At 43.8% G+C, this 25,278-nt stretch overlaps 1 protein-coding gene and 1 long non-coding RNA gene across 7 annotated transcripts in view; one reads left to right on the plus strand and one right to left on the minus strand.

Moving 5' to 3' along the window:
* LOC138356369 (uncharacterized) overlaps positions 1 to 25,278 on the plus strand; it is a 420,379-nt gene that overhangs the window by 282,644 nt on the left and 112,457 nt on the right. The gene's annotated exons all lie outside the window — the stretch shown is intronic.
* LOC123773761 (alpha-protein kinase 1) overlaps positions 3,351 to 25,278 on the minus strand; it is a 183,420-nt gene continuing 161,492 nt past the window's right edge. For all 6 annotated transcript variants that reach the window (XM_069312345.1, XM_069312342.1, XM_069312341.1 and 3 more), the window contains 2 exons: positions 20,823 to 20,937; positions 3,351 to 9,220 (listed from right to left, as the gene is read on the minus strand). In XM_069312345.1, coding sequence (XP_069168446.1) covers positions 9,088 to 9,220; positions 20,823 to 20,937 — 248 coding nt within the window. In that variant the 3' untranslated portion in view covers positions 3,351 to 9,087. The remainder of the gene's footprint in view (positions 9,221 to 20,822; positions 20,938 to 25,278) is intronic.

A 25,278-nucleotide genomic window follows, 5' to 3' on the forward strand; every position in this document is an offset into this window, starting at 1 on the left:
ACTTGGCCAAGTATACAAGGCCCAATTTGCCTAACAGGCAGAGTTATTTTTGTTATTTTCAAATATTTCTTTTCAAATTGGTTTACTCTAATTAATATTATTATTTAACCCTTAGACCGCGCATATTACTGTGGATTTAGAAGGCATAACATCGAAAAATATTCAAATTACGTAAAAATAACTTAAAAATGTTAAACAAATCTCAAACTTATTGGCTTCAGTGTCGTGAAACTCTCATCAAAATATTTTCAGAAATTGATTTGACAAATTTTTGAAAAATAAGAACGTTTTATTGATGAGAAGAACAGCTAATAAAACTGTTAACCAAATAACGAGCAGCAGTTAATCAACTGCTCAATTATTAATCAATTATTGTGCAGTTAATCAACTGTAACTGAAGGATTATGCAGTAATAAAGAGATGCAAGCAACTGTCCTATGCTCAAAGAAGAAGAATAGTAAGAAGTGTCCACAAAGTGGATATGCAGTTGGTGCCTTTATATCATTGCCGAGTAATATATAATAACACAAAACATAATGAATAACTATGTTAATATGATCTATTTTGTTATACATCATATAAAAACATTGTCCAATGTTAATATATGTTACTTTCATCAATGTCCCAAAAATATTTTTTAGATTTTTTTTTTAAGATTTTAGTTATTTTTTTTTCCTTTGTTTATTATCTGATTTTGTTTTAACCTTTACATCCTGGAGAAGGCATATATTTTCATAAATATGTGAAGACAGAATGAAATTGGTCAACAAATAAGTCAATCCAAACTAGCAAAACTTGGGGCTTTTAATTTTTTGGGGCTGATTTTCTCTGATCTCAAACTCTATTTCCTTTGTCTCTTTAGGTTGTTTTGATGATTAGGGACCATATTAGGGCTTTTTCACTTATATAAAGGATACCCTAAATATATCCCCTAAATCAATATATTTATTATAATTATCCCTATATTTTGTGTTTTTGGGGGGTTATTTAATCTTGACTTCATTACAACACATACTGACCTACAACTTTCACATATTCGAGTACAAATGCCAAACAATATTTATTAAAACATACAATTAAATTAACGAATTAAAACTACCTTTATTCATTGTTGATAACTTTAACTTCAATTATCTCTGAAACCAGAGTTTCAACTTTGAGTGGCTTCTAAAATTCCAGTTATTAACCGATTCTCACTATTTTGACATATTGTGTGCTCTGCTGTCTGTCCTACAATCCCATCAGAATGGATTTTTCATAAACTTTATACATTTGGAGTTATAATTTTTTTTGGTCTAAATTTGCCGCATATTTCAAATGTCCTATTGATAATTTTTTTTACAGTAAACTAAACTAAAAACCTATATTCTAATTGAATGAAAATGAAGATCATATGCTATTCTAAGAGAATAATAACATTAAATGACCAATTAACCCTTCAATTGCGCATCACATCATATGATGCTTTGACCAACTTGCAGTAAATTGCGCATCGCATCATATGATGCTTTGGAGTACTACGCAAGATTTAAACGGCCCACGGATACACGGGGTTCACCACACCTTCATCAGGGCTCTTGTAAACAGACACCATTTTTTTTTTTAAATCGTGGGCCAAACTCCAGGGTGTTAGGGGCCTCAGTATTGAGTGAGCTACCAAGCCTGACGCACGCAGCATGAGCTCACAGCACTGCTGTTCAGCTTGTGACCACAGCATCGCCTAAAAATGCCATAATATACTTGTTCATGCTATTATGTAGCGATGATATTATTACAGAAGACCCCTGACTGATAAAACTGACCAGGGTTCTGATAATAGCAGGATTGTGGTGATATTTGGCGCTGTGCGCCATGGAGGGAGGAGTAATGCTGTGGGAGGGAGGATGGTGGCGTTGTCTTTTGAGTGTGTGTGGCCACCTTTTATTGACTGCACTCACCATACCAGCTTAGTGGTTCGCTATGGTGAACACAAATGTAGATACTTATATATAACGTGTATATAGTGTGAGATAACAGCGAGAGTAGGAGGTTGGGAGCCGCCATTTTGGTGAGGGAGGAGCGTCGTCTGCAGGACTTATCATGTTGTTTACTGATGATCACGATGGTCTTTGGGCACCATACCAGTTTACTTGTACAAGTATGGTGAATAAAACAGGTAGATATTTATATATAATGTGTGTATATAGCGTAATAACACCACAAACAGTATTGTTGTAGGAGAAATATTAGTGCGTCTGGCCTTGAGGGCGGCCGCCACCAGCTGACTGTGTGAGTAGCTACGTCTCTCTGCCTTTACTCACCATACAAGCTTAGATGTACAGTTATGGTGAACAAAACATGTAAATACTTATATATAACGTCTCTATATAAAAGCAAAAACAGTATGGTGGGTGGAGAATGGTGGCAAGGCAGGTGAGGTGAGGTGAGGGAGGGAGTGGCAGCCAGTGGCAGCCAGTCACTGCCTGCCACTGCCACTGCCACTGCCACTCAGCATACCAACTTAGTGGTTTGTCATGGTGAACAAAACATGCAGATACTTATATATAACCTGTGTATATAGTGTAATAACCGACAAAGTATTTGTTCACTGTTTGATGAACATAATTGAATCAACAATACGCACACCATATTTTTGAGTACAGCGATGATTCACTCATATTATTACATAAATATATCACACTACACACTATTGAATAATATTACAGCAAAAAAACTACGAAAAATCAATCAGAGACATTGAAATAATTAGGTAATTATCTCTTTGTGGAAACTCTGGCCTGACAGCTGGCGATCAACAGACCGCCTGGGACGCACGCTCAGTCAGCGCCTGATTTTTGTCACACTTCTCCGCCCTATAGTGGGCAATATATGCCACTTACGATTTTTGTATTATTTTTCCCGTGATCAGTGAACACAAATTAACAGGTTAGGAAGAAAAAATAATTTTTTTTTTTTTTTTTGGTATGCGCCTGTGGGTGTCAAATGGTATATAGCTATGCGCCATTTAAGGGTTAATGATAGTTCATATTTTTTATTCTGAATTGAAAATCTGAAGTTTTTCAATATTCAATTTTAAAATTAATTTTGATTCTCTGGTTTTTCAAGTTACACTGTGAACATTTAGACAAAGTTGGAGCATTTGCCTAGTTGATTATGTAAAAAAAAATTGGAAAGTGTTTGTGCAAGTTTTAAAAACTTATCTTAAATTATTTTTTGTCAAATCATATATGTACGTATTGCCCGGTCTAAGGGTTAAGAAAATTAATTACTGACCGTTATATTTGTTTAGGTTTGGTAGGTTAGGCTCGATCAAATTTCTATGTTAGTTTTGGCTCAAATTAAAAAATATAAAATCATATATACTGTAATAGAAAACTTTATCATTCCATAATAACAAAAATCAATTAGATACATAATATCAGGAAAATTCAGCTTGTCTGGCAACTTGGCCTATTAGGTACATACATACATTACATATATACATACAAATTATATATATACAGTAATGTGTATATGTATAGAGGCACTGTATACTCACTACTCACACTTGCACAAACACCCTATGTACACACACATGCATGCACATGCGCGCACACACACACACACACAGAGTAATTACACTTACAAGCCCCCCAATATATACTCTTCAATAACAAAATATAATGCTATTTACCTAATCAAACGCTGTTAACTATACTACTGTTAATACTGAATTATGGTGACATCATCATGTATCAGTAATGTATACTCAGTATAAAATGTGACTCAATCTCACCAAGTGTAAGCATAACTTATATATGTGATGTTGTAATTACAGATAACATTCTCTATATCATATATTTATCTATTAATCTCTGTGATGAATATTCTGTGCTTCAAATTTCTAATCATGAAGGTGAAAATAGCCTTAAATATACTCAATAGCTCCCTCATCACAGTGAATATTGGTCATGGTGAAATTCACAAATCAAAGAATATTTCTATATATATATTAGCTATAAAGTCCTTCTGTTAAATATGTACACCTAATGAATTTGTACTTATAATGTTCACAATTACAGAATTTTCTTGTGCTATTATTTTCATTATAACAACCAATATATGTATTTAGTTTCTAATTAATAGTACTGGTATAACAAAATTATAATTCCTTTACCTTCTCAAGGTAAATGGAACATACGAACACCTTAATAAAAGCTACATAATATAAACATAACACACGTGGTGCCATCTTGCAAGGCGGCAATACCCATAAATTACAAATACTCTATATTGCGCGCACACAAACACACACACACACACACACACACAAAATTATACATTATATCATAATTGACCAAAGGTAAATCATCTTTGTGATACACACTGCAGCCCAGAACATCTGAATTATTAAATTATAAAAAAACTTTGAAAAAATAAGTCATAAGGTTGAACACCTCAATGACAAGAAAAACAGTTTAATACCACAGCTTTACATAAACACCGCATCACTTTGTATACATGTCAAACTTGTTTCTAAAATTATCATATAAAAAAGTTTCACTTGGTTTTCCCCAATTACAAAAGTTCCATCACACACACACACGTTGAGGCTCAACTGCACGACAAGTCCTTTAACATTATTTGCTTCTGGCTGGGACTTGCATGAGATCTATCTTTAATAAATATTTGAATGATTGTAGGTTTACACTTAATGTCAACACAATGATAAGACACTAAGAACTCTCACATCCAAATACATGGAAACAGTGAAGAAATTCATAAACATGACAATGTTGAATTAAGTTGCCACCAAAGCTTGAGAGTAATCCTATTAAGAGAAGTGGAAAACTATATATATATATATATATATAAAAAAAAGAAAACAGTAGCTGGTAACAACCTCCTGTAGATGACCTTCATGTTACACTTTAATAAGTGGATATCATTGTCATTTCAGTTTTGGCTTGTGGTGTCGAGGTTGGCCAGCTTCAGCTTGGGAGCAGCAAGGGTTCAACACAAAAAGCCTCCTATTGACAGTGCAGTGTTCACTCAGGAACAGGATTTTTGGTTTAATTGCATTCTGCGATAAAATGTTCTTATGACAGTTGCTACACTGTTGTATTTCAAAGGAACTACAACCTTCAGAATTTTTTTTTTTAACACTGAAAAAGAATATAGCCAATATGGCTGCTCCTCATATGCTTGGTATTGAGGAGCTGCCTCTCACTGCCAACCTGCAGAAAAATACAACTGCCTACATGCTTACTTTGTTCTTGTAGATGCCATCTGGCTTCCAGTCCAGCATGCAAGGACTCCTTATGAAAATACATGGGCAAATAATTAAATAACTTTCACAATTGAAATAAAAAATGCAGCAATGAATGAATACATAAGATGTTCTATAAAGACTGCAGTACATGACATAAAACACACAAACACATTTCATTGTACTTTTTCTTCTCCAAAAACACTGGAGAACAGACAAAATTACAAATACTTGATCAACAATCTTTTGATTATAATACAGCACAGAAAAAAATCTTGTCTATTAAATTGAAATGTTAAGATGAGTATGGCCAACAGCCATATGGCTGACCGAAGTAAACGTATTAAAAATTTAGCTTTGTTGAAAAGGTACATTTAATGCAGAGAGCAGTGGCCGCCATTAAGTACAACCCCAGTAAAGCATCAATCCTGTTTATGCAGATGTGAACGATACTACGTGTGAGTCTTGTCCTAGCCAACACTTCAGCGAGACTCATCCATAATGATCAAACTTCAGTATTACTCAAGTGTTTGCTAGGATATAAATAGATTATCACACATCAAATAAAAACTACTGTCAGGTGAGTAAAGAGGAGTAACTGCTTTGCTGCAAGATTTTGTAGCCACTCTTATTATCTGGTAGAAAGTTTGGTAAGGTAGAAACACTCGCCTCCTCCATGAACTGGGGTGAAGCACACGGGGTTGTAGAGACAATGGTAAGAAGGCTACTAACACTTCCCAATATTGGGGGATTTAGGCTCTAATAAAGGAGAGACACTCAAGATAACAAACTTAGCAACACTATACACTACAAAGTGGTTTAATCTAACACTAACTAAATATCTTATTTGATGGTTTTGTGATTTAATATAATATTTTATCATATTATTTGATGTTTTGAGGGTAAATCTAATATTTCAAATATGATATTTATTTGATGCCTGTCATCATAACACCAAATAAATTATTTAAAAAATATTCACCAGTATTAAGCAAATATTTCTATGACTAGAGAGGAATGGTCTTGAGTAAATATAACAAAAAAAATTAAACTGAAGATAAATGATTATGAAGTACATTATTTGGTGTGGGAATGGAGTGTGACTGTCGGGAAAGTGAAGAAAAACACAGCGTTGAATTAATGAAATGCCTCTTTCTGGGAAGGCCTCGGTGGCTCTGTGTAGTTAGCTGCACTGAGATACCTCCACACCCATAAGTCACATCAGCCCTTGCAAGTCTTCAAAAGCCTACTGGAGACCAGAGGCTAAACCTCATCCTCACCCTCACAGAGGCACAGGGAGCAGGGAACTCATGATCACCAAACCAAAGAATCCAATCCCCCGAAAAAGAAAGTGAAGCAAAACAGTCAAGTTACAAGATTCACAGAAAGTAAACAAACAATGCAGAAAATGACTCGGCAAACAGTTCACCTAATAGCTTGGTCATACACCCTTAGTAACAGCTGACCACTACCATGTGGCAGCAACACAGAAGCTACTCCCTCATCCTCAGTCCCAAAATAGTGGCATTTCAATTCATTCAAAGCTGGTTTTTGGAGGGGCTGAATGATAGCTCCCTGTAGCTTCCTCACCACAGATGAGAAAAAATGGGACTTGGCAGGGAAGGCAGAATGCAAAGATCAAACCCCCAAAGGAAAGAGACCTACTCAGGCCAACACAAGCTTGAAGAGGACCTGGAACATTGACCAGGTAAAAGTTATTAAGACCCTAGGAGACCTCCAAAACTGTCCTCTCAAGCCCAGATATCATCCCACAACAATTTAAAAAATACTTATGCCAATGACAAACTTCCAAACAACATAGGCCTATTTACAAGTTGGCTAGATGGAATGGCACCATGGACCGCCATAACTGAACTAAACTGAACTGAGGGCGCCTGACAGGTGGGTGGATAGCGCTTCAGATTTGTAGTCTTGAGGTTCCGGGTTCGATCCCCGGTGGAGGCGGAGACAAATGGGCAAAATGTTTCTTTCACCCTGATGCCCTTGTTACCTAGCAGTAAATAGGTACCTGGGAGATTAGACAGCTGTTACGGGCTGCTTCCTGGGGGTGTGTAACAAAAAAAAGAGGCCTGGTCGAGAACCGGGCCGTGGGAACGCTAAGCCCCAAAATCATCTCAAGATAACCTCAAGATCTCAAGAAGACTCAACAAATGATGCAAGGTACAAAGATATGCAAATAAATGGCTCCCAGAACTGAAGGACAAGAGCTACAAGGAGAAGTTAGAGGCATTAAATACGCCAAAACTAGAAGATAGAAGAAAAAGAGGCAATATGATCACTACATACAAAATAGCAACAGGAATCGATAAAATTGATAGGGAAGAACTTGTAAGACCTGGAACTTCAAGAACAAGATGTCATAGATTTAAACTAATTAAAGAAAGCTGCCGAAGAACTATAAGAAAATTCACTTTTGCAAACAGTGATAGATGGTTGGAACAAGTTGGGTGAGAAAGTGGTGGAGGCCAAAACCATCAGTAATTTCAAAGCATTATATGATAAAGAGTACTGGGAAGACGGGACACCATGAGCATAGCTCTCATCCTGAAACGACACTTAGGTAATTACCACCAGTTGAACAACTAAAAAATCAATAACCTCTGGAAGCCAACCATCTCAAGCTGACTCTGAAAAGAAAAAGGCCACAATGAAGAAACTGCCCAATAGAGTCAAAAGAATAAAACCTACACTTCTAGAGGAGAACAAGGTCCTAAACCTTCACCTCCTTCAAATGGAGGTGAAGGCCAACAACAAAAATAAAAAAACGAGGGGCAACTGATAACAAAGGAGACAAAGGAGACAAAGGAGACAGGGGGGGATAAGGGAGGGGGAAGGAGAGATGGTTTTCGAGGATATCATCTTGCCACACTAAGCTCTTCTTATTGCTCAGCTGCAAAGTGAGCGATAAGAAGACAGCGTCAACTCTAGCACTCAATATATGAACTTTTAGTCACATTTGCATTACAGTATTTTGTTCTAATATTTTTGTTAATGATTTTTTCCAAAGTTCCAGAATAAGTATGACAAGTAGAAGAACGAAAATCCTGCACTGAATTACCTAAAGTAAACTACTAGGGACATTTCTCTTGTGATGAATGGAGTCAAATTTTAATGATATGAGCATGAAGAGGGAATTGTAAATTAGTAAAATAAAATGGTACCCATCATTTAATTTATGAATACTGGGATGGATGCAAAATAACAGACAAAATTGTAGTCAAATTGTTTAAGCAATTTTATGTATAAATATGGTTTTGTTAGAGAGTAAAAATTTTAGTTGTATATAAGCAGACAAAAATGAAATATATCAGTTTAGTTGAGTGTCTCCCCTAAATACAGCTGTGTTAGGCAACACTGAAATTACTGGCAGTATATTTCGGATTCTTGTGGGTAATCTAAGATGGTTAAACCTCATTACAGAGATAGTGTCAAGTCACCAAGAATTTTGTGGTTATGTTATTGCATGAGAAAGTAAGCACCATTTTACATACAAGTATATTTATTTATTTTATTAGATAAGAAAATTACCATTTTAGAATACGGAATACTTGCAAAAAACTTCAATGGAAGGAGCATTTAGAACACACCACCATTACCTGGAAATAACTCAACTGTTGCCACCATAGCATTAAAGTCACACTCCCCATAATCTACATGACAGTAGTGGCAGTAGAGGGGTGTAACCTTGAGGAGATTTAGTAGCTACAGACATTACAACTCAGGTGGTTGGCAGCTTCAGGTGGTTACCAGCAGTCATGGTTGAGTCTGTATTGGCAATGTTTATAAGAGTCAATATCCAATGCAGATGTAGGCAGAGGTTAGGGTCCAGAAGATGTGGAGGATGTGGTGCGGTGGTCTCTCCGGAAGCTTTCCTCAGTTTCTTGGTCCACTAGTAACTGGTCTACTGTACCTTGGTCCACCATCATACTCAGCTCATTTTCATCAAGCCTACTGTTGATTAAAAAATACTTTTATCATATTAATGACAATATATATTTAACCCAGTGCATAATTAACTGCCATTATTTCCAATTCTACTATGTATAAACTCATAAGCCATAAATATGCATTCACTCCTAGGTTGGCCAATTAATTCAATTGGTGTAACCTCCCATTCACAATTGTTTGGGAAGTTAAAAAAAAAAAGCATTGAATGCAATGAAATGTCATTTTCTGGGTGAGCCCAGGAGGCTCTGTGGAGTTATCAGGTTGATATGTGTTATATTTGACTGGGGCATCAGTCAATTGGAGTTGAGCTTACCGGGGACCATGAGCCAGAACCTGGCCCCCCTTCCCCCAGGAATGCAAAGGGAGCAATGATCTACGGAAAAGCCCCATGTATTTGGAGGCATTCTATGTTTGCCATTGACCAGTGTTAGCACCAAGAAAGGTAGGCATAACAAAACAGACCCCCCACATAGTAAGAAAATTGCAACCAAAGACCGAACAGAGAGGCAGAACTCCCCCTACTTAAAGAAAAAAGTTAACAAGCAAATTCCACACTCCACCGCTGGGCCGCTTGTCCACGCAGCCCTAACCCTCCCTGGGAGGGGGATGGGGGAGCCCCGGGACACCCCGCACCAGCTACTCGACAACTCCAGTTCAAATGCTGAGCATCAAAACTCCCTTGTTCGCCTTAGGGTAATTTGCACTGGTAGGGGCGCAGGGGGCTGCACAGCTGGTTTTCCCCTATCATGGCGGCTGGCTCTGTTCTGCCTGGGTATGTTGTCCTCTTGCGGGGTTTTATTTTTGTTTTGTTTTCCCCTGCCTGGTGGGGGTCTGCCTTTGCTTGGTTGCCCCCTATCTGTATATTGTGCACTTCTGTTTTTCTGGTAGTCCCCCCCCTCCCTCCCCGCTATGTCCCTATGAGTGTACACATCTCAGGGGTTCAGTACTTAGAAGGTTGTTGGTAGACTTGGGCGCTGGTTAGCAGTACCCTGCCTGGGCTTCCCTGAGCATGTGTTCTGTCTCAGGACCCTAGGAATCCTCACGGGGATGCATGGGTCCGATGGATGTGACTCCTGAGACCCCCCCTCTCGCTTTGTGCGAGTTTGAGGGTTGCTCTGTCTTCTTGTCAGGGCGCCTGACAGCTGAGTGGACAGCGCTTTGGATTCGTAGTCAAGAGGTTCTGGGTTCGATCCCCAGTGCAGGCAGAGACAAATGGGCAAAAAGTTTCTTTCACCCTGATGCCCCCTGTTACCTAGCAGTAAATGGGTACCTGGAAGTTAGACAGCTGCTACAGGCTGCTTCCTGGGGGTGTGTAACAAACAGGTCTGGTCGAAGACTGGGCTGCGGGGTCGCTAAACCCCGAAACCATCTCAAGATAACCTCAAGATTGCCTCAGGGTAACTCGTTGTTTTTGCCTCCGTCATGCTGCCTGCTGGGTCGGCGACACCTTCGGCCCGGAGTCCTGCGAGTTTTGTTGCTTGTTTGTGACTCAGTTACCCAGTCCTATGATGACTATGCGGGTACAGACAGCACAGGTGTTGCACGTTGTGTTCAGGTGGTTGCAAAGCGCTAGGTTATTTGCTACCCGGAAACTCCGAGGCTGCCCTGTTTTGGTTGTAGGGACCCGGGCTTGGGGGTGTTAGTCGTTTTGGTTCCATCCGCACCCCCCTTGTCTTTTCCCTGTTGTGGTTCCGTCTGGTCCACCCCACTCCCCTCCCTGCATCCGGCTCCGAACTGTCTGAGAGTTTCGGGGTCGGGGAGGGGTTTCGATGCTTTTGAGACTTGGGCGGTCTCGGGGATTGCCCCTTCCGAGGTGGCGACTGAGGCATTCGAGCTTTTTCCCTCTAGCCATGGTGAATGGGTCTGACCAGTGGGCTCCCTTCCGTAGTGTTTTTACGGCTGCCCTGGCCTTTTCTTGTGAGGCCAGGGCTTGGGGGGGGGGGGGGACAGCTCGGCCCTGGGTCTTGCCGTGGAGGTTCCTGGGGCTGGAGAGGGGTTGACTGGGGGGCCTTGGCCCCATTGACCCTGCTTCAGTTTTTGTGCCCTCGAAGCGGGGCTTGCAGTTGTTAGGAGTGAGGTTTTCCTTCCCCCCTCTGCGTACGAGTTGGTTTCATGTCTGCCCCTATGCGGATTTGGTTCCTTGTCCCTTCGGGTCCATTGGTTCCGTCATTCCTGTGGGTTCTTTTATCCACTTTCTCCGCATTCTATCTAGGACATGTATTCTTCGTCATGTCAAGTTCTTGTTCACTTTGTAGTGGGATCCTGCATGGCCATGGGCCCATATGATTTTGTGCCTTTGTGATTTTGTGTTTGATTATCAGGGGTCTCGAAGGTTCGGGTGGATCTTCGTACTTGCCATATTATTGGAACATCTGTTGATTTCCGGTGAGGTTTACTTCTGGTCCTTTATGGGCCTCGTTGGTACTCTTCCACACTGCTTATCGTCTTTCCCCGTTTTATCTCATTTTTTTCTCTCCTCTTCTCTTAGTAATCTGTCTCCACAATTATTATGATAGTTTAATTAACCTTGTAGGCTCCCTCCCTGACGGGATGGTGGAGCCTCCTCAGCCCTCATGCGTTCTGCGCATGGCCCGAGGGTGATCGTTTTGTTATGGTCGGTGTAATTACCTAAGTGTAGTTACAGGATGAAAGCTATGCTCGTGGTGTCCCGTCTTCCCAGTACTCTTTGTCATATAATGCTTTGAAATTACTCACGGTTTTGGCCTCCACCACGACCTCACCTAACTTGTTCCAACCGTCTACTACTCTGTTTACAAAAGTGAATTTTCTTATATTTCTCCGGCAGCTTTGTTTTGTTAGTTTAAATCTATGACCTCTTGTTCATGAAGTTCCAGATCTCAGGAATTCTTCCCTATTAATTTTATCGATTCCTGTTACTATTTTGTACATAGTGATCATATAGCCTCTTTTTCTTCTATCTTCTAGTTTTTGTATATGTAATGCCTCTAACCTCTCCTCATAGCTCTTGTCCTACAGTTCTGGGAGCCACTTAGTGGCATGTCTTTGCACCTTTTCCAGTTTGTTGATGTGCTTCTTAACACTTTGTGCGGATCAGGACATCGCCTGGAGTCCTGTTTCGCCTACCCGCTGCCGCGATGTGGAAATAAAATGATGTCCTGAAAAAAATATTTGTATAAAATTCAATTTTAATCCGATTTACTTTGAGTTTGTTTCAAACTGCGCGCCATGAGGCTCTCTTTCTCACCACTAGGCTGCATGGTACAATAAGTTCATGAAAGGTGTGGACCACTTCGATCAAATGGTATTACCATTTTACCAGGAAAACTCACAAGTGGACCTAAAAGATAACGTTTTATTTCCTGCAAATGGCTTTGCATAATGCCTTTGTTTTGTACAAATACAACACAACTGATCAAAAAAAGCTAACATTGCTACAGTTCCACGAGGTGGCAATTTGGGCCCTATTGTGCTGGGACCCGGAAGATTGGCCTCAAACAGCAACAGTATCTCAACACTTGCGGCACGCTCCAGACATAAATGATGACACAGGTCCTGCCTATGCTGACGCCATGCAAACTCCTGGACCATCTGGTGTGAGGCGGCCCTTGTTCACTTCAACACCTCAAGCTGAAGCAGCAACCGAATCAGAACCCGAGATGTCTGGCACACTGCCATTTGACTAGACGGTTTTGTCAGATGACTCTGACTCTGACTCAAATGTTGAACCTCCAGCGATTCAGTTGATTCTGAAAATCGCATGAACTACAAACTGAAACGAGTATTTTGATACCAGAATGAACACTGTATCACATAAACTGCCATAAGTAGACTCGAACCTTCATAGATTTTTTTTGGGTGTAGCGTGTGTCTGCATGAGCGTCCCAAATGGGTTGCAGGTGGGTGACTTTAGCCGTTTATACTGGTAATGCTTCCCCCATATCATGTATTATATGCATATGTCTGTTTAGGGAATTTTATTCCGATCAATGTACAACCAAAAATAACTGTGTGCAACAAGTATAAACTTGACAAACATAACAAAAGTAAAAACATTTCGTGTGTGTTTGACGCTCACTGATATGTTCGAGCGTTGTTTTATATTTGGCGCTATTCTATCTTACGCTTTGTTGATCTTATTTACCTACGGGCTCATAGAACATTCTATTGCAAACACATTGACACAAAAATGAATGACGTACATAGAATAATAATGTCAGGAGAGTGAAATAAGTATAAACTTTCAAAGCGCTGTATCGCACATGTGTCGTCCCGTCACCGATACCGGGTAACAGTTTCACCACTTCCCACACTCTTGCGGGTGGGCCGTGACCATTATTCTACGTTTATATTCATATCACCGTGTTGGGAATTTCATTGCGAGTCCATTGATACCAAAATTAACGCTGTAGGACAAGTGTGGAGGTGATAACAATCCCAAGAGTAAAAACATTTTGTTGCTGTTGGGCGCTCACGGCGAGTCATCTTCGTAGTTATTTATTTGGTGCTGGTATCCCTATACGTTTCGTGTCTTTTTTTACTGATGTTCTTCTAGAGAATTTTATTGCGAACACGTTGGTACCAAAATGAAATACATAGCTCGAGAACTAAGGTCAGGAGAGTAAAAAGAGTATACACATTTTTGTTTTTACGCTCAAGCGACAAAAACGCCGCGCGCACATACCGCTTTTTTTTTTTACCTTCGCCGGGTGCGCGAAAGTGTTAACATATGGGCACCATACAACCTCTGCATATTCCAGCTTTGGTCTAACAAAAGTCGTGAACAATTTCTTTAGTATTTCGCCATCCATGTATTTAAAAGCAATTCTGAAGTTAGAAAGTGTAGCATAGGCTCCTCGCACAATGTTCTTAATGTGGTTCTCAGGTAACAGTTTTCTATCTAGAACCACCACTAGATCACGATCCACTGATCCCCAGTACCAGCTATTGATACTGGTAATGGCTCCAAAGGGCCTCCACTTATGGGCTATTCATGCCCATGCCACCTTTTGGGTGGCTTTATCAATATTTATTGGGTGGCTACTTTATCAATCAATCTTCACCCCTAGATCCCTTTCTTTGTCAGAATTCTTTAAAGACTTCTCGCATAATTTATAGGTTGCGTGGTTGCGTGGGGTCTATGTTCTCCAATTACACATTTCATAACATGGCATTTATTCACATTAAATTCCATTTGCCAAGTGGTGCTCCATTATACTTATTTTGTCCAGATCTTCTTGAAGGGTATGACAATCATCTATGTTTCTTATCTTCCCTATTATCTTAGCATCATCAGCAAACATGTTCATATAATTCTGTATTCCATCTGGTAGATCGTTTATGTAGACAATGAACATTACCGGTGCAAGAACTGAACCCTATGGTACTCCACTTGTGACATTCCTCCAATCCTGATACATTGCTTCTGATTACAGCCCTCATTTTTCTATCAATTAGGAAATTTTTCCTCCATGTTAGAAGCTTACCTGTCACCCATCCAATATGTTCCAGTTTCCAAAACAACCTCTTACGTGGAATTCTGTCAAAAGCCTTTTTTAGGTCCAGATAAATGCAGTCAACCCAACCATATCTTTCCTGTAAAATCTCTGTGGCTCGATCATAGAAACTGAGTAAATTCGTTACACAGGATCTTCCAGATCGAAAACCAAACTGTCAGTCTGATATCATATCGTTTTTCTTCAGGTGTTTTACCCATTTACTTTTAATTATTTTGTCCAATATTTTGACTATTACACTTGTCAATGATACAGGTCTATAATTGAGGGGGAGGGGGGTCTTCGCTGCTGCTACTTTTGTAGACTGGAACTATGTTACCCTTTTTCCATACATCAGCTACAACTCCTGTACACAGGGATGCCTGAAAAATCAGTTGAAGTGTGAACATGTGTTGGAGTTCCACAACTTTTATCTTGGGTCATACACCGCACTCGCCCATTTTCTCTCTCTGGTCATTGCCCCCTCGATACTGGGGATGTTCTGGGTTTTGTATGTGGGGTAAACAACTAGTTCTTTTTCTCTGTTTGCGGGTGTGGGGTAGCTCGGAGTGGTGCCACCTCCACCTCTACACTACACCTAATCTTTTCCTGCAGTGTGCGCAACTCTTGACAAAATCCTCTACCGATGCTCCCAGAATGCTACACAGTTCAGCTGTGTAGTGACACGATAGTGTCTACGCTCTACAGGTGAGAGTATATGGTCTGGTGACACTGTCAGCCGGGCGCTGGTTCTTGATTTTTGGATGAGTGTTGGGTATTATTTGTGGTGTGTTGCTTGGCCCATTTGCATGCATCTTAAATTACTCTGTGCTTATATCGATGCTATCTGGGCACTCATTCAATGACTTAGTCAATGCTATCTGGACACTCCTTCATTGCTCAGTTGATGCTATCTGGACACTCATTCGTTGACTCGGTCATTCCTCTCTGGACACACATTCATTGACCATCGTTCAGTGCCTGGCTGCCCCCTTATATGTACATTGGAGTGTCTGTGTATATACTTAATCGTGTACATTCCGTTACCACTTGCTTCTTAAGTCTTAGTTCATCAAATGAATTATACTCTCTTGTCCCTAGCTACCAGTGCTTGGACTATATTTAGGGTCTTTACATTGCATGTTTCCGTATTTCCTACTACACATTGTTGTGTATCTTAGTATGGGCTTATTGGGTGTACAGTGAAACCTCGAGTGACGAGTGCCTCAATCTACGAGCCATTTTGAATAACGAGCACACCACGCAGCGAAAATGTCTCGATTGACGAGCTTTCGTTTGATCAATGAGAACAGCACATGGTGCTTCCTAGTGTTCCCGCTGGTTCTCGCAAATTCTCGGACACCTCCAACGGTGCAAATAACTGTTTTTTTGTTTTGTTTTAAAGATGCTAATGATGCTGGGATGTAAAGGGGTGACTTCTGTAATGTTGCAAAGCATTGATTTGTGTTTTTTAGACAAAATTATAAAAAAAAATTGAAAAAATTTGAAAAAAGAACAAATGTCAAAAATGTTCGTTCAGTGAATGTCAGGTAGGCTGCTCCATTATTAATAAAAAATATGAAAAATACAAAACAAATTGAACAAATTTGAAAACAAGAAAATGTCATAATGGAGCATCCTACCTGACAAACATTGAACAAACCTTTATGATATTTCTCCTTTTCTCAAATTTGTTCAATTTTTTCATTTTTTTATACACAACTGGAGCAGGCTACCTGACATACACTTAATGAACCTTTTTCTATAAAAAATGAAAAATAAAAAACAATTGTACCAATCTGAAAAAACCAGCGTTGAATGTAATGAAATGCCATTTTCTGGGACTGAGACCTGGAGGCTCCCTGGAGCTATCCAGGCTGATATACTAATGTTCAGACTTTGGCATCAGTCATGTGTATGGAGTTCTTTGGGCCTACCGGGGACCACGAACAGAACCTGACCCCATCAGAGAGGCAAGGGGGAGCAATGGCCTATAGAAGCCCCCCGTGTGGTTGGAAGTATTTTATGTCTGCCATTGACCGGGTCAGGCACCCATAAAGGTAAGCATCCCAAAACAAACCCCTATTCTGGTGAAAATATTGCTACCAAAAGCTGAACAAGTGGCTAGAACTCCCAAACAAAAACGAGCAAACTAGTATGACGTCACCTGTTGCCTCGCCGCCATCTGCGCAGCTCCCCCCCTTCCCGGGAGGGCAAACGGGGAGCCCCAGACCTACCGCACCAGCGATCCACACCCAGTTCTGAGGCTAAATGTCAAAACACGCGAAAAACCGTCGACCCGAGGGTGGCAGAGATGCTGAGGAGCCTCCGGGTCTCACCCAGAAAATGGCGTTTCATTACATTCAATACTGTTTTTCTGGGGGGAAGCCCCTACAGCTTCCCAGAGCTAACTACCCTACAGAGGAAAAAAAAAGAGGGACTTACCCAGGAGGCGGTTGCTGCTCATTCCTCAACCTGAAGTCGAGACAACTGGCTGCATCTGCCGACCCAAAGCTACACAGGTCCCGACTGGATCCAAGGACATTAAGAAAGGTAACGAGCAGCCAGGACCCTGTTCGACCGCCAAAATCTCCGTACCCGAATGTCAGCCCAAGACATATTGCCAAAGACAACGGCAAGAGCCGCGAACTTGCGAATGTCATGGGCATGGGGATAGACCACAGGCTAGTTAGCGATAAGAACCATGCGGACGACCTGGGTGACCCTCACCCGGGAATAGGGAAGAAAGGAAACCGGATCAACCCAAAGTGCGTCCCCGGACACAGAAGCGGTCGTGGTGCGCAAATAACAGCAGAGAGCCGCAACGGGGACACAAAACTTGATGCACCCCCGGCCTAACAAAAAAGCATCAACAACCCAAGGACCCCTGAGGAAAGCAGCAGTTTCATTTTCGCCCAAAAAGAAGAAGGCTGCAGACAAACAAACCGATCACCCCGACCGAAAGAGCAGAAACTCCTGCACCGGAGGAGAGCATCCATCATCCATCTGTAGCAGGATGGATGCGATAAGCCAAAAACCTCCAGAAAGACGGAACCGAAGCACCCAGGAGAACACCGAACCGAACCAGGGAAGGGGCAGACACCAAGTCCAATTCGTACGCAGAGGGGGGGAAAAGAAAACCCCACTTCTTGTAACAGTAAGCCCCACTCAGAGGGCAGAAAAACCCAGGCGAGGTCCAGCGGGGCCCAAGGCCCCCAAGCAAGTCAGCCCCTCCCCTAACCCCAGGGTCCTCCTCTGCAGGACCCTGGGGGCGAGTCCTCCCCCAAAGCACCGACCCCACCAGACAAGGCCAGCGCAGCCGTAAAAACCGGATAGAATGAGGCCAACTGGTCAGACCCAGAGGCTTCGGCCAGGGAAAGAGACTCGAATGCCTCAGTCGCCACACCGGAAGTGGCATCCCCCGAGGCTGCCTGAGTCTCAAGACCAACTAACCCCTGCCCCGACTCCGAAACCCTCAGACGTTTCAGGGCCGGAAGCAAGGGAAGGGGACCAGAACGAACAACAGAAGGGGAAGGACTAGAAGGTGCGGACTGAACCATGGTCGAAACGAGCCCCACCTCCCAAGTCCGGGTCCCTATAGGCAAAACGAGGCAGCCGCGGGGCATCCGGGTGAGCAACCAACGAAACCTAGAATGCAACACTTGCGCAGCCTGTACCCGAAGATGATCATCCACAGATTGAGTAGAGTGAGTCACCAGCAAGCAGCAATACTCACAGGACTCAGGGTCGAAAATGTCATCGACCCAACAGGCTGCGTGATGGAGGCAAAAACAGTGAGGGTTGCCCTGAGACAAGGGGACCGAACAACCCTCAAACTCGCACGAAGCGAGGGGGGGGGGACCCCAGGGTCACATCCATCGGACCCATGTGTCCCCTAGATTATTTCCAGGGTTCTGAGCATTTACTTGAAGAGGACTCGCTCTCAGGTAAACCCAGGCAGGGTACTGCTAACCGGCGCACAAAACTATCAAACAAACTGTCTAAAGCTGAACGCCAGGGACGTGTACACTCACGGGGACAAAGCAGGGGGCACCACCAAGTATCAGGGTGAGGCCAAACACCAGTGGTAAATAGGGCAGAACCCCCCACCAAGGCAAAAACAAAAGAAAAACAAAACCCTGCAGGACAACGTACCCCAAGGAACAGAACCGGCCGCTGTGATAGGTGACAACAAGCTGCACAGCACCCTGCGCCCCTTACCAGTGCAAAACTGCCTCCTTTCCTAAGGTAAACTAGGGAGACAAAACACCCAAGTACCCAAAGGGCGGCTGGAAAAACGAGCAATTAAATGGACCCACAGAGGCAGACCCTGAGGAACTTGTGGAAGGTAACCCCAAGCTCCAAGGGCAGTACTTACAAGGCACCTAGGGAAGGGAACCCTAAGCGCATGCAGCCTGAGTACTGAAGAATAACTCCTGGCTTTCGCACCCCTAGAGTACAGCCGCCACACACAAGGCACAGCGCCGCAAAAAGACTGGAGCCAGAGCACACAACCGAGCCAATAGCATCAGCCTCAAGAAATGGGGTGTGGTTCGCTGGTGCGGTGGGTCTGGGACTACCCCTTCCCCCTCCCAGGAAGAGGGGAGCTGCGCAGACAGTGGCGCGACGACGGGTGACGTCATACTTTTTTGGGGGGGAGTTCTATCTACTCGTTCGGCTTTTGGTTGCAATTTTCACCAGAATAGGGATTTGTTTTGGGACGCCTACCTTTCTGGGTGCCTAACCTGGTCGATGGCAGACATAGAATGCTTCCATTCACACAGGGGTTTCTATAGGCCATTGCTCCCCTTGCCTCTCTAGAGGGGGCCAGGTTCTGGCTCGTGGTCCCCGGTAGGCCCATAAGAACTCCATACACATGACTGATGCCAAAGTCTGACATTAGCATATCAGCCTAGTAAGCTCTGGGGAGCCATAGGGGCTCCCCCCAGTAAAGACCATCTGAGCAGTGAGAGGCAGAAGGCAGGAAGAAGGAATCCTCCTGAAACATGACACATGGACACTAATATTATATGGCAGTGAACCTGGGGGGCAGCCAAGGATCAAGCTAAAACATTGAGGGAGGATAGGGAAAATGCTCCACACAAACTTAGAAAACCCCATAGGGAGAATCAGAGACCAGGAAAGTTTGAAGGGAACCCTTGGACCCACCTCGGGCTCCTCCCCAAACCTGAAGCCCAAAATGAAAACCTAGGGGCACAGCTGAGTTCTGTATGTGATGCTTGAATGGTGAAGAAGGCATCTCCAAGCCCTAAAAGGACCTGAGCCAAATACAATTACTGTACTTTCCAACTTGAATTTAAGCTCTTCTTCTAACATTATGATGTCTTTTCATGTTTCTATCTTTTCTAGCCAGGCAACTCTTGCTGCTATTTTTAAAAAAAGCAGCTGATATAAGTATATGTGGGATGGGTTTAGCAATGATAAAATACAAGAGAGATATGGTATGTTTGAAACATGCAAGGGAATGAAATGCAGAGTTGTTGAGTGGCTCAGGCACAATATACTGAGGTGGTATGGACTTATTAGTAGAATGCCTGAGAATCATTTAATGCAAAAGATATTCAAGGGAGAAATAATGTGATAATACAGTAGAGGCAGATGACCGGTATCGTTGAAGGAAAGTGTGAAGCAATACATGAAAGAACGGGCAGGGAAGAGGTCAAAGATCTCGAAAGCATGAAAAGTTTGTGTGATGATAATAAGAGTATTCTGGAGAAATGTTTGCTGTGGCCATCCCCTGATGGGCAGCTCCCAGAAGGAAGGCATCAGTTTTATATTCTTACTGGCAGACATATTTTCTACTCACAGATGATTGATATTGCAATACAAATGCATAAAAATTCTTGAGGAAACAGAGTCAGCAGACAGTAAGATGATCACAGGACATGTGGCAGTACTCGACCAATGACAAACTAAAAACTTGTAGTTACTAACTGGACAATAAAGTAATCTTTAGTAAAAGATTTCTAAACAACATTTGCTTTTAGTGATTTCACTGCAGCTGATCGAAAATTCAGATCCAGAAAGAAAATGGGTCCAATATTTAAAGAAAACTGTTATATTGAGTTCCAGATTTTAGAGGTACCACTGCAATAATATATTTGACATACCTCATATTTTCAAGAATATCTGATTCAAAGGAGCCTTGTTCATATGGATTTGAATTACCAAATACATCTCCAAAGCTGATGTCATCTTGTAGTAGGCCTTCACTTTCATTTCCATCTGCAATTAAATATTTAGAAATAAGTATTAAATTTAAATTAGGAAAGTTTTAATCTCATAAAGCAGCTCAAGAAGGTAGTCTGAGGTCAGAATATTTCTGGATGTGAACAATGTAATGTAATTAATAATGAGAGCTGCAATGATTACAGTGCTGTAATGAAAACAGTGAATACAATTTGTTCAAGGTGTGCACAGTGCACAGGCTGATGTAATGTGGGAATATGGTTGTAATCAGGAATAAAGCCTTGGGACCACAGGACTCTAGGGGAGGTCCAGCAAAACACGAACACAGTATAAATATTAAATATGTTTGCAAAGTACAGTACAGTAGTTAATTAAATGAAACAGAATGCAAAACATCAGTGTTGAATGTAATGAAACGCCATTTTCTGGGCGAGACCCCAGAGGCTTCCTGGAGCTATCAGACTGATATTACCTATATTAGTCTGGGGCTTCAGTTACATGGAGCTCTGCCTACCAGAAACCATGAGCCAGAACCTGGTTCCCCTCAGAGGCGCAGGGAGCAATGATCTATGAAAACTTCACTTTTTGAGAGCATATTCATTGTCTGCCATCGACCGGGGTTAGGCACCCAGAAAGGTAGGCTCTCCCAAAACAGACCCCAACTGGTAGAAAATTGCAATCCAAGACCACACTGAGCCCAAGAACTTCCCCCAAGAAAACCAAGGTAAGAAACAAATCGTCATCAACCAGACGCCCCGCTTGTTCGCGCTGCAGTCATGCCCACCCAAGCCGGCCGCCTGCTCACCAATTCAAAGACTGAGCAAATGGAAGAAAACCGCCGACTGGAGGGAGGGAGGGAGGTGCCAGGGAGCCTCCGGGACTCACCCAGAAAATGGCAATACCCAGTACATTACATTCAATGCTGGTTTTCTGAGGGAAGCCCCGTTAGCTCCCTGGAGCTAGCTACCAAAGATAAGTAAAAGAGAGACTTACCCAGAAGGCAGCAGCAATGTGTGCCTCAAGTCGAAGACAGGACAACTGGCTGCAACCGATGGCCCAAGGCCACACAAGACTGCTAAGGGATCGAAACATTCATGAGATAACGGGCGGCCAGAACCCTGTTTGACCTCCAAAACCTCCCCCTTGCCCAAATGTCAGCCCAAGACATATTCCCAAACACAGCAGCAAAAGCTGCAAACTTCCAAACATCACGGGCATGAGGGTAGACTGCAGGCTGGCTAAACTTGATAACCCTTCGGACAACCTGAGAGACCCAAGCCCTGGAACAGGGAATGAGGGATATCGCATCAACCCAAGAGCATCCCCGGACACAGAACCACACAGGTAATGGCATAAAGCCACAACCAGACACAAGACATGATACACCCCCGGCCTGGCCAACCAATCATCAATGACCCATGGACCCCTCCGGAAGTCCATCATCTCATTCTTCACCAGAAAAGGAGGAGACGGCTGCAAAACAAACCAAAAACGTCCAACAGAACCAAAAGAGCAGAAACCCCTGCGCTGGAGGAGAGCATGAAGCTCACCGACCCAACCCCCCAAAGGCCAAAGCCAACAAAAACAAAGCTTTTTGAAAACAATCTTGGACTGAAGGGGCCACAACAAATTGAGAAGAGAGAAAAAGAGAGGCACCCAATCCAAAGACCAGGATGGCTCTGGCGGAGCATGAGCAGGCCAGAGGTAGAAAAACGCTCAAGAGAGAGAACGGAGACCAAGTGACATCCACCCCGAATGCAAACTGGAGTGGGTCTGCCAGTGCCGCACGATAAGAGGCGACAATATTCGGTATAAGATGTTGGTCGTGAAAGAGCCAAGAAAGGAAAGACAAAACAACATAAACAGAAACGGAAGTCAACCTATGAAAAGAAAGGAAGTGGCGAAAAGAACACCAAGAGACGTCATACTGTCTCCGAGAAGAAGACCGCAGGTAAGACATGAAGAGAGAAGCCACCTGATCACCATACACACATGCGTCAGAAATACCAGACACGAAGCGCGGAAGAATATATCAAACCAGCAAGGTACCTCACCGGCCCAACCTGCTGAAAGAGGCCGAGTCGTGGAGAACGCCCTGGGGTCGGACACCGAGCAAGCAGCACCTGAAACCAAGGCTGGGTCAGCCACCATGAACCAGAAGGAGAACCCGCCCCTGATTGGACTCCAGCCGAGCTAAAACCCGAAGCAACAGCTAGACTAGGGGGGAAAGAGGTACAGGTAACCCAACTTCAACCAGTCCTGCTGAAAAGCATCTACACCGCCACGGCCTCCATCACCAAGGCAGCCAAAAGGGAAGGGATCTGGGGTGCAACTGTAGCAAGCCAACCTCACGAGGAAGGCCAGGCTCGAACGAGTGGCCTGTTGAGTTGATAAAGATTTGTTTGTTACCTTGTTTATTTTTTTTTCCCACGTATCAGTGGGACTAGGCATGGGCGAATAGTGCAAGTCTCCCCCCCCCCCATCGGCCCGTCAATGGGGCAAACCGCAAAATGGCCAGTGCCCCTTACGAGAACCCAGGACCCCGCACAGAGCCAACACCACGCTGACCAGACGAGGGCGGGTCCGAAGCAGGAGCCGAACCCGAACTTGACACCAGTGGCCTACCATGATGAGGGGAACCCCGAGCCTTGGCAAGACCCTTCTGGGAAGACCCACCATGGGACCCTGGAAAACCAACAAGTCCGACATCGGATGATAAGCCGACAACGCAGCCAGGATAAACTGCACCACGGCCGACTCCTCAAACAGAAGAGGACAAAAAGGCAACGACAGCCTAAGAGCCAGAGCCCAAGTAGATTCCATGGAGGAACCCAGCACTGCCTGCCAACATGCGAGACAGGAAGCATAAAACAGGGAAACCGTATCCTGCAAAATCTGCGCGAAAAGCTTCAACATGGCAGCCGACGAACGCATGGCCAAGGACAAGGCGCCGGACCCCGGGACGGACCCTAGCGTCCTCACATCCACCACGAGCCAATCTAAGGACATCTCCAGGAGGGAAAAGAACCACAAGACCGAAGCCAAAAGGCCCCGGGTGCGCAAGTCCTCCGCCATGAGCGCCGCCGAAAGGGTGGGAATCTGCACATGGAGCTAAACAACGCCCACATTGCAGGGAAGGGCAGGGGCAAACAAGCACTCGTTCAGGTACTCAAGATCGCCCCCCAGGAAAACCTGAATCGCCGTGGAAGCTTCCAGCCACTCAAGTGTGCGGGAACGACAGAAGGAATGCCAGGAATCCAAAACAAACAAGGGGCAGTCCACTAGCCAGGAAGACTCCGGAACCTCGTAATGGAGCCAGAAAGGGAACAAAGTCCCAAACCTGAACTTGGACGGATCCATTTCTGAGGCATAATCTGGATCACACGACGGGACACCACGAGCGTAGCTCTCATCCTGTAACTACACTTAGGTAATTACAGGAGGTATGCTGCAAGGGCCGCCCGCACCACACCAGGTTGGATGCGATATACCGAAAAGCTCCGGAAAGACGAAACCGATGCACCCGGGGGAACGCGGAGCCGAACCCTGGGAGGGGCCGACACCAAATCCAACTCGTACGCAGAGGAGGGAAAAGAAAACCCCACACCTTGTAACAACAAGCCCCGCTCAGAGAGAAGAAAAACCCAGGCGGGGTCCAGCGGGGCCCAAGGCCCCCAAGTCAGCCCCTCCCCAGCCTCGAGGTCCTTCACAGCAGGACCTGGAGCCGAGTCCTCTCCCCAAGCACCGACCCCACGAGACAAGGATGGAGCAGGCGTAGAAGTCAGAAGAAAGGGGGCCCACTGGTCAGACCCAGAAGCTTCAGCCGGGAGACAAGACTCAAATGCCTCTGCCGCCCCCCCCTGGAAGGGGCATCTCCCGAGGCTGCCCGAGTTTCGAGATCAAGTAACCCCTGCTCCAACTCCGAAACCCTCAGACGTTTCGGGGCCAAAAGCAGGGGGGTGGACCAAAACGAACAACAGGAGGGGAAGGACGAGGAGGTGCGGACTGAATCAGCATTGAAGCGACCCCCACCCCAAAGTCCGGGTCTCGAAAAGCAAAGCGGGGCAGTCCCGGGGCATCCGGGTGAGCAACCAACCGAGCACGTTGCAACAGACGAACCCTAGCTTGCAACGCACGCGCTGCCTGTACCCGAATAGAATCATCAGAGGATTGGGTAAATTGAGTCACAAGCAAGCAGCAACACTCACAGGACTCAGGGTCGAAAGTATCACCGACCCAACAGGCAGTGTGGCAGAGGCAAAACCAATGAGGGTCACCCCGAGACAAGGGGACCGAGCAACCCTCAAACTCGCACACAGCGAGCGGGGACTCCGGGGTCACATCCATCAGACCCCACGCGCCTCCTAGGGGATTCTC

Source organism: Procambarus clarkii, chromosome 72 (assembly GCF_040958095.1).
Source record: "Procambarus clarkii isolate CNS0578487 chromosome 72, FALCON_Pclarkii_2.0, whole genome shotgun sequence".
NCBI lineage: Eukaryota > Metazoa > Arthropoda > Malacostraca > Decapoda > Cambaridae > Procambarus > Procambarus clarkii.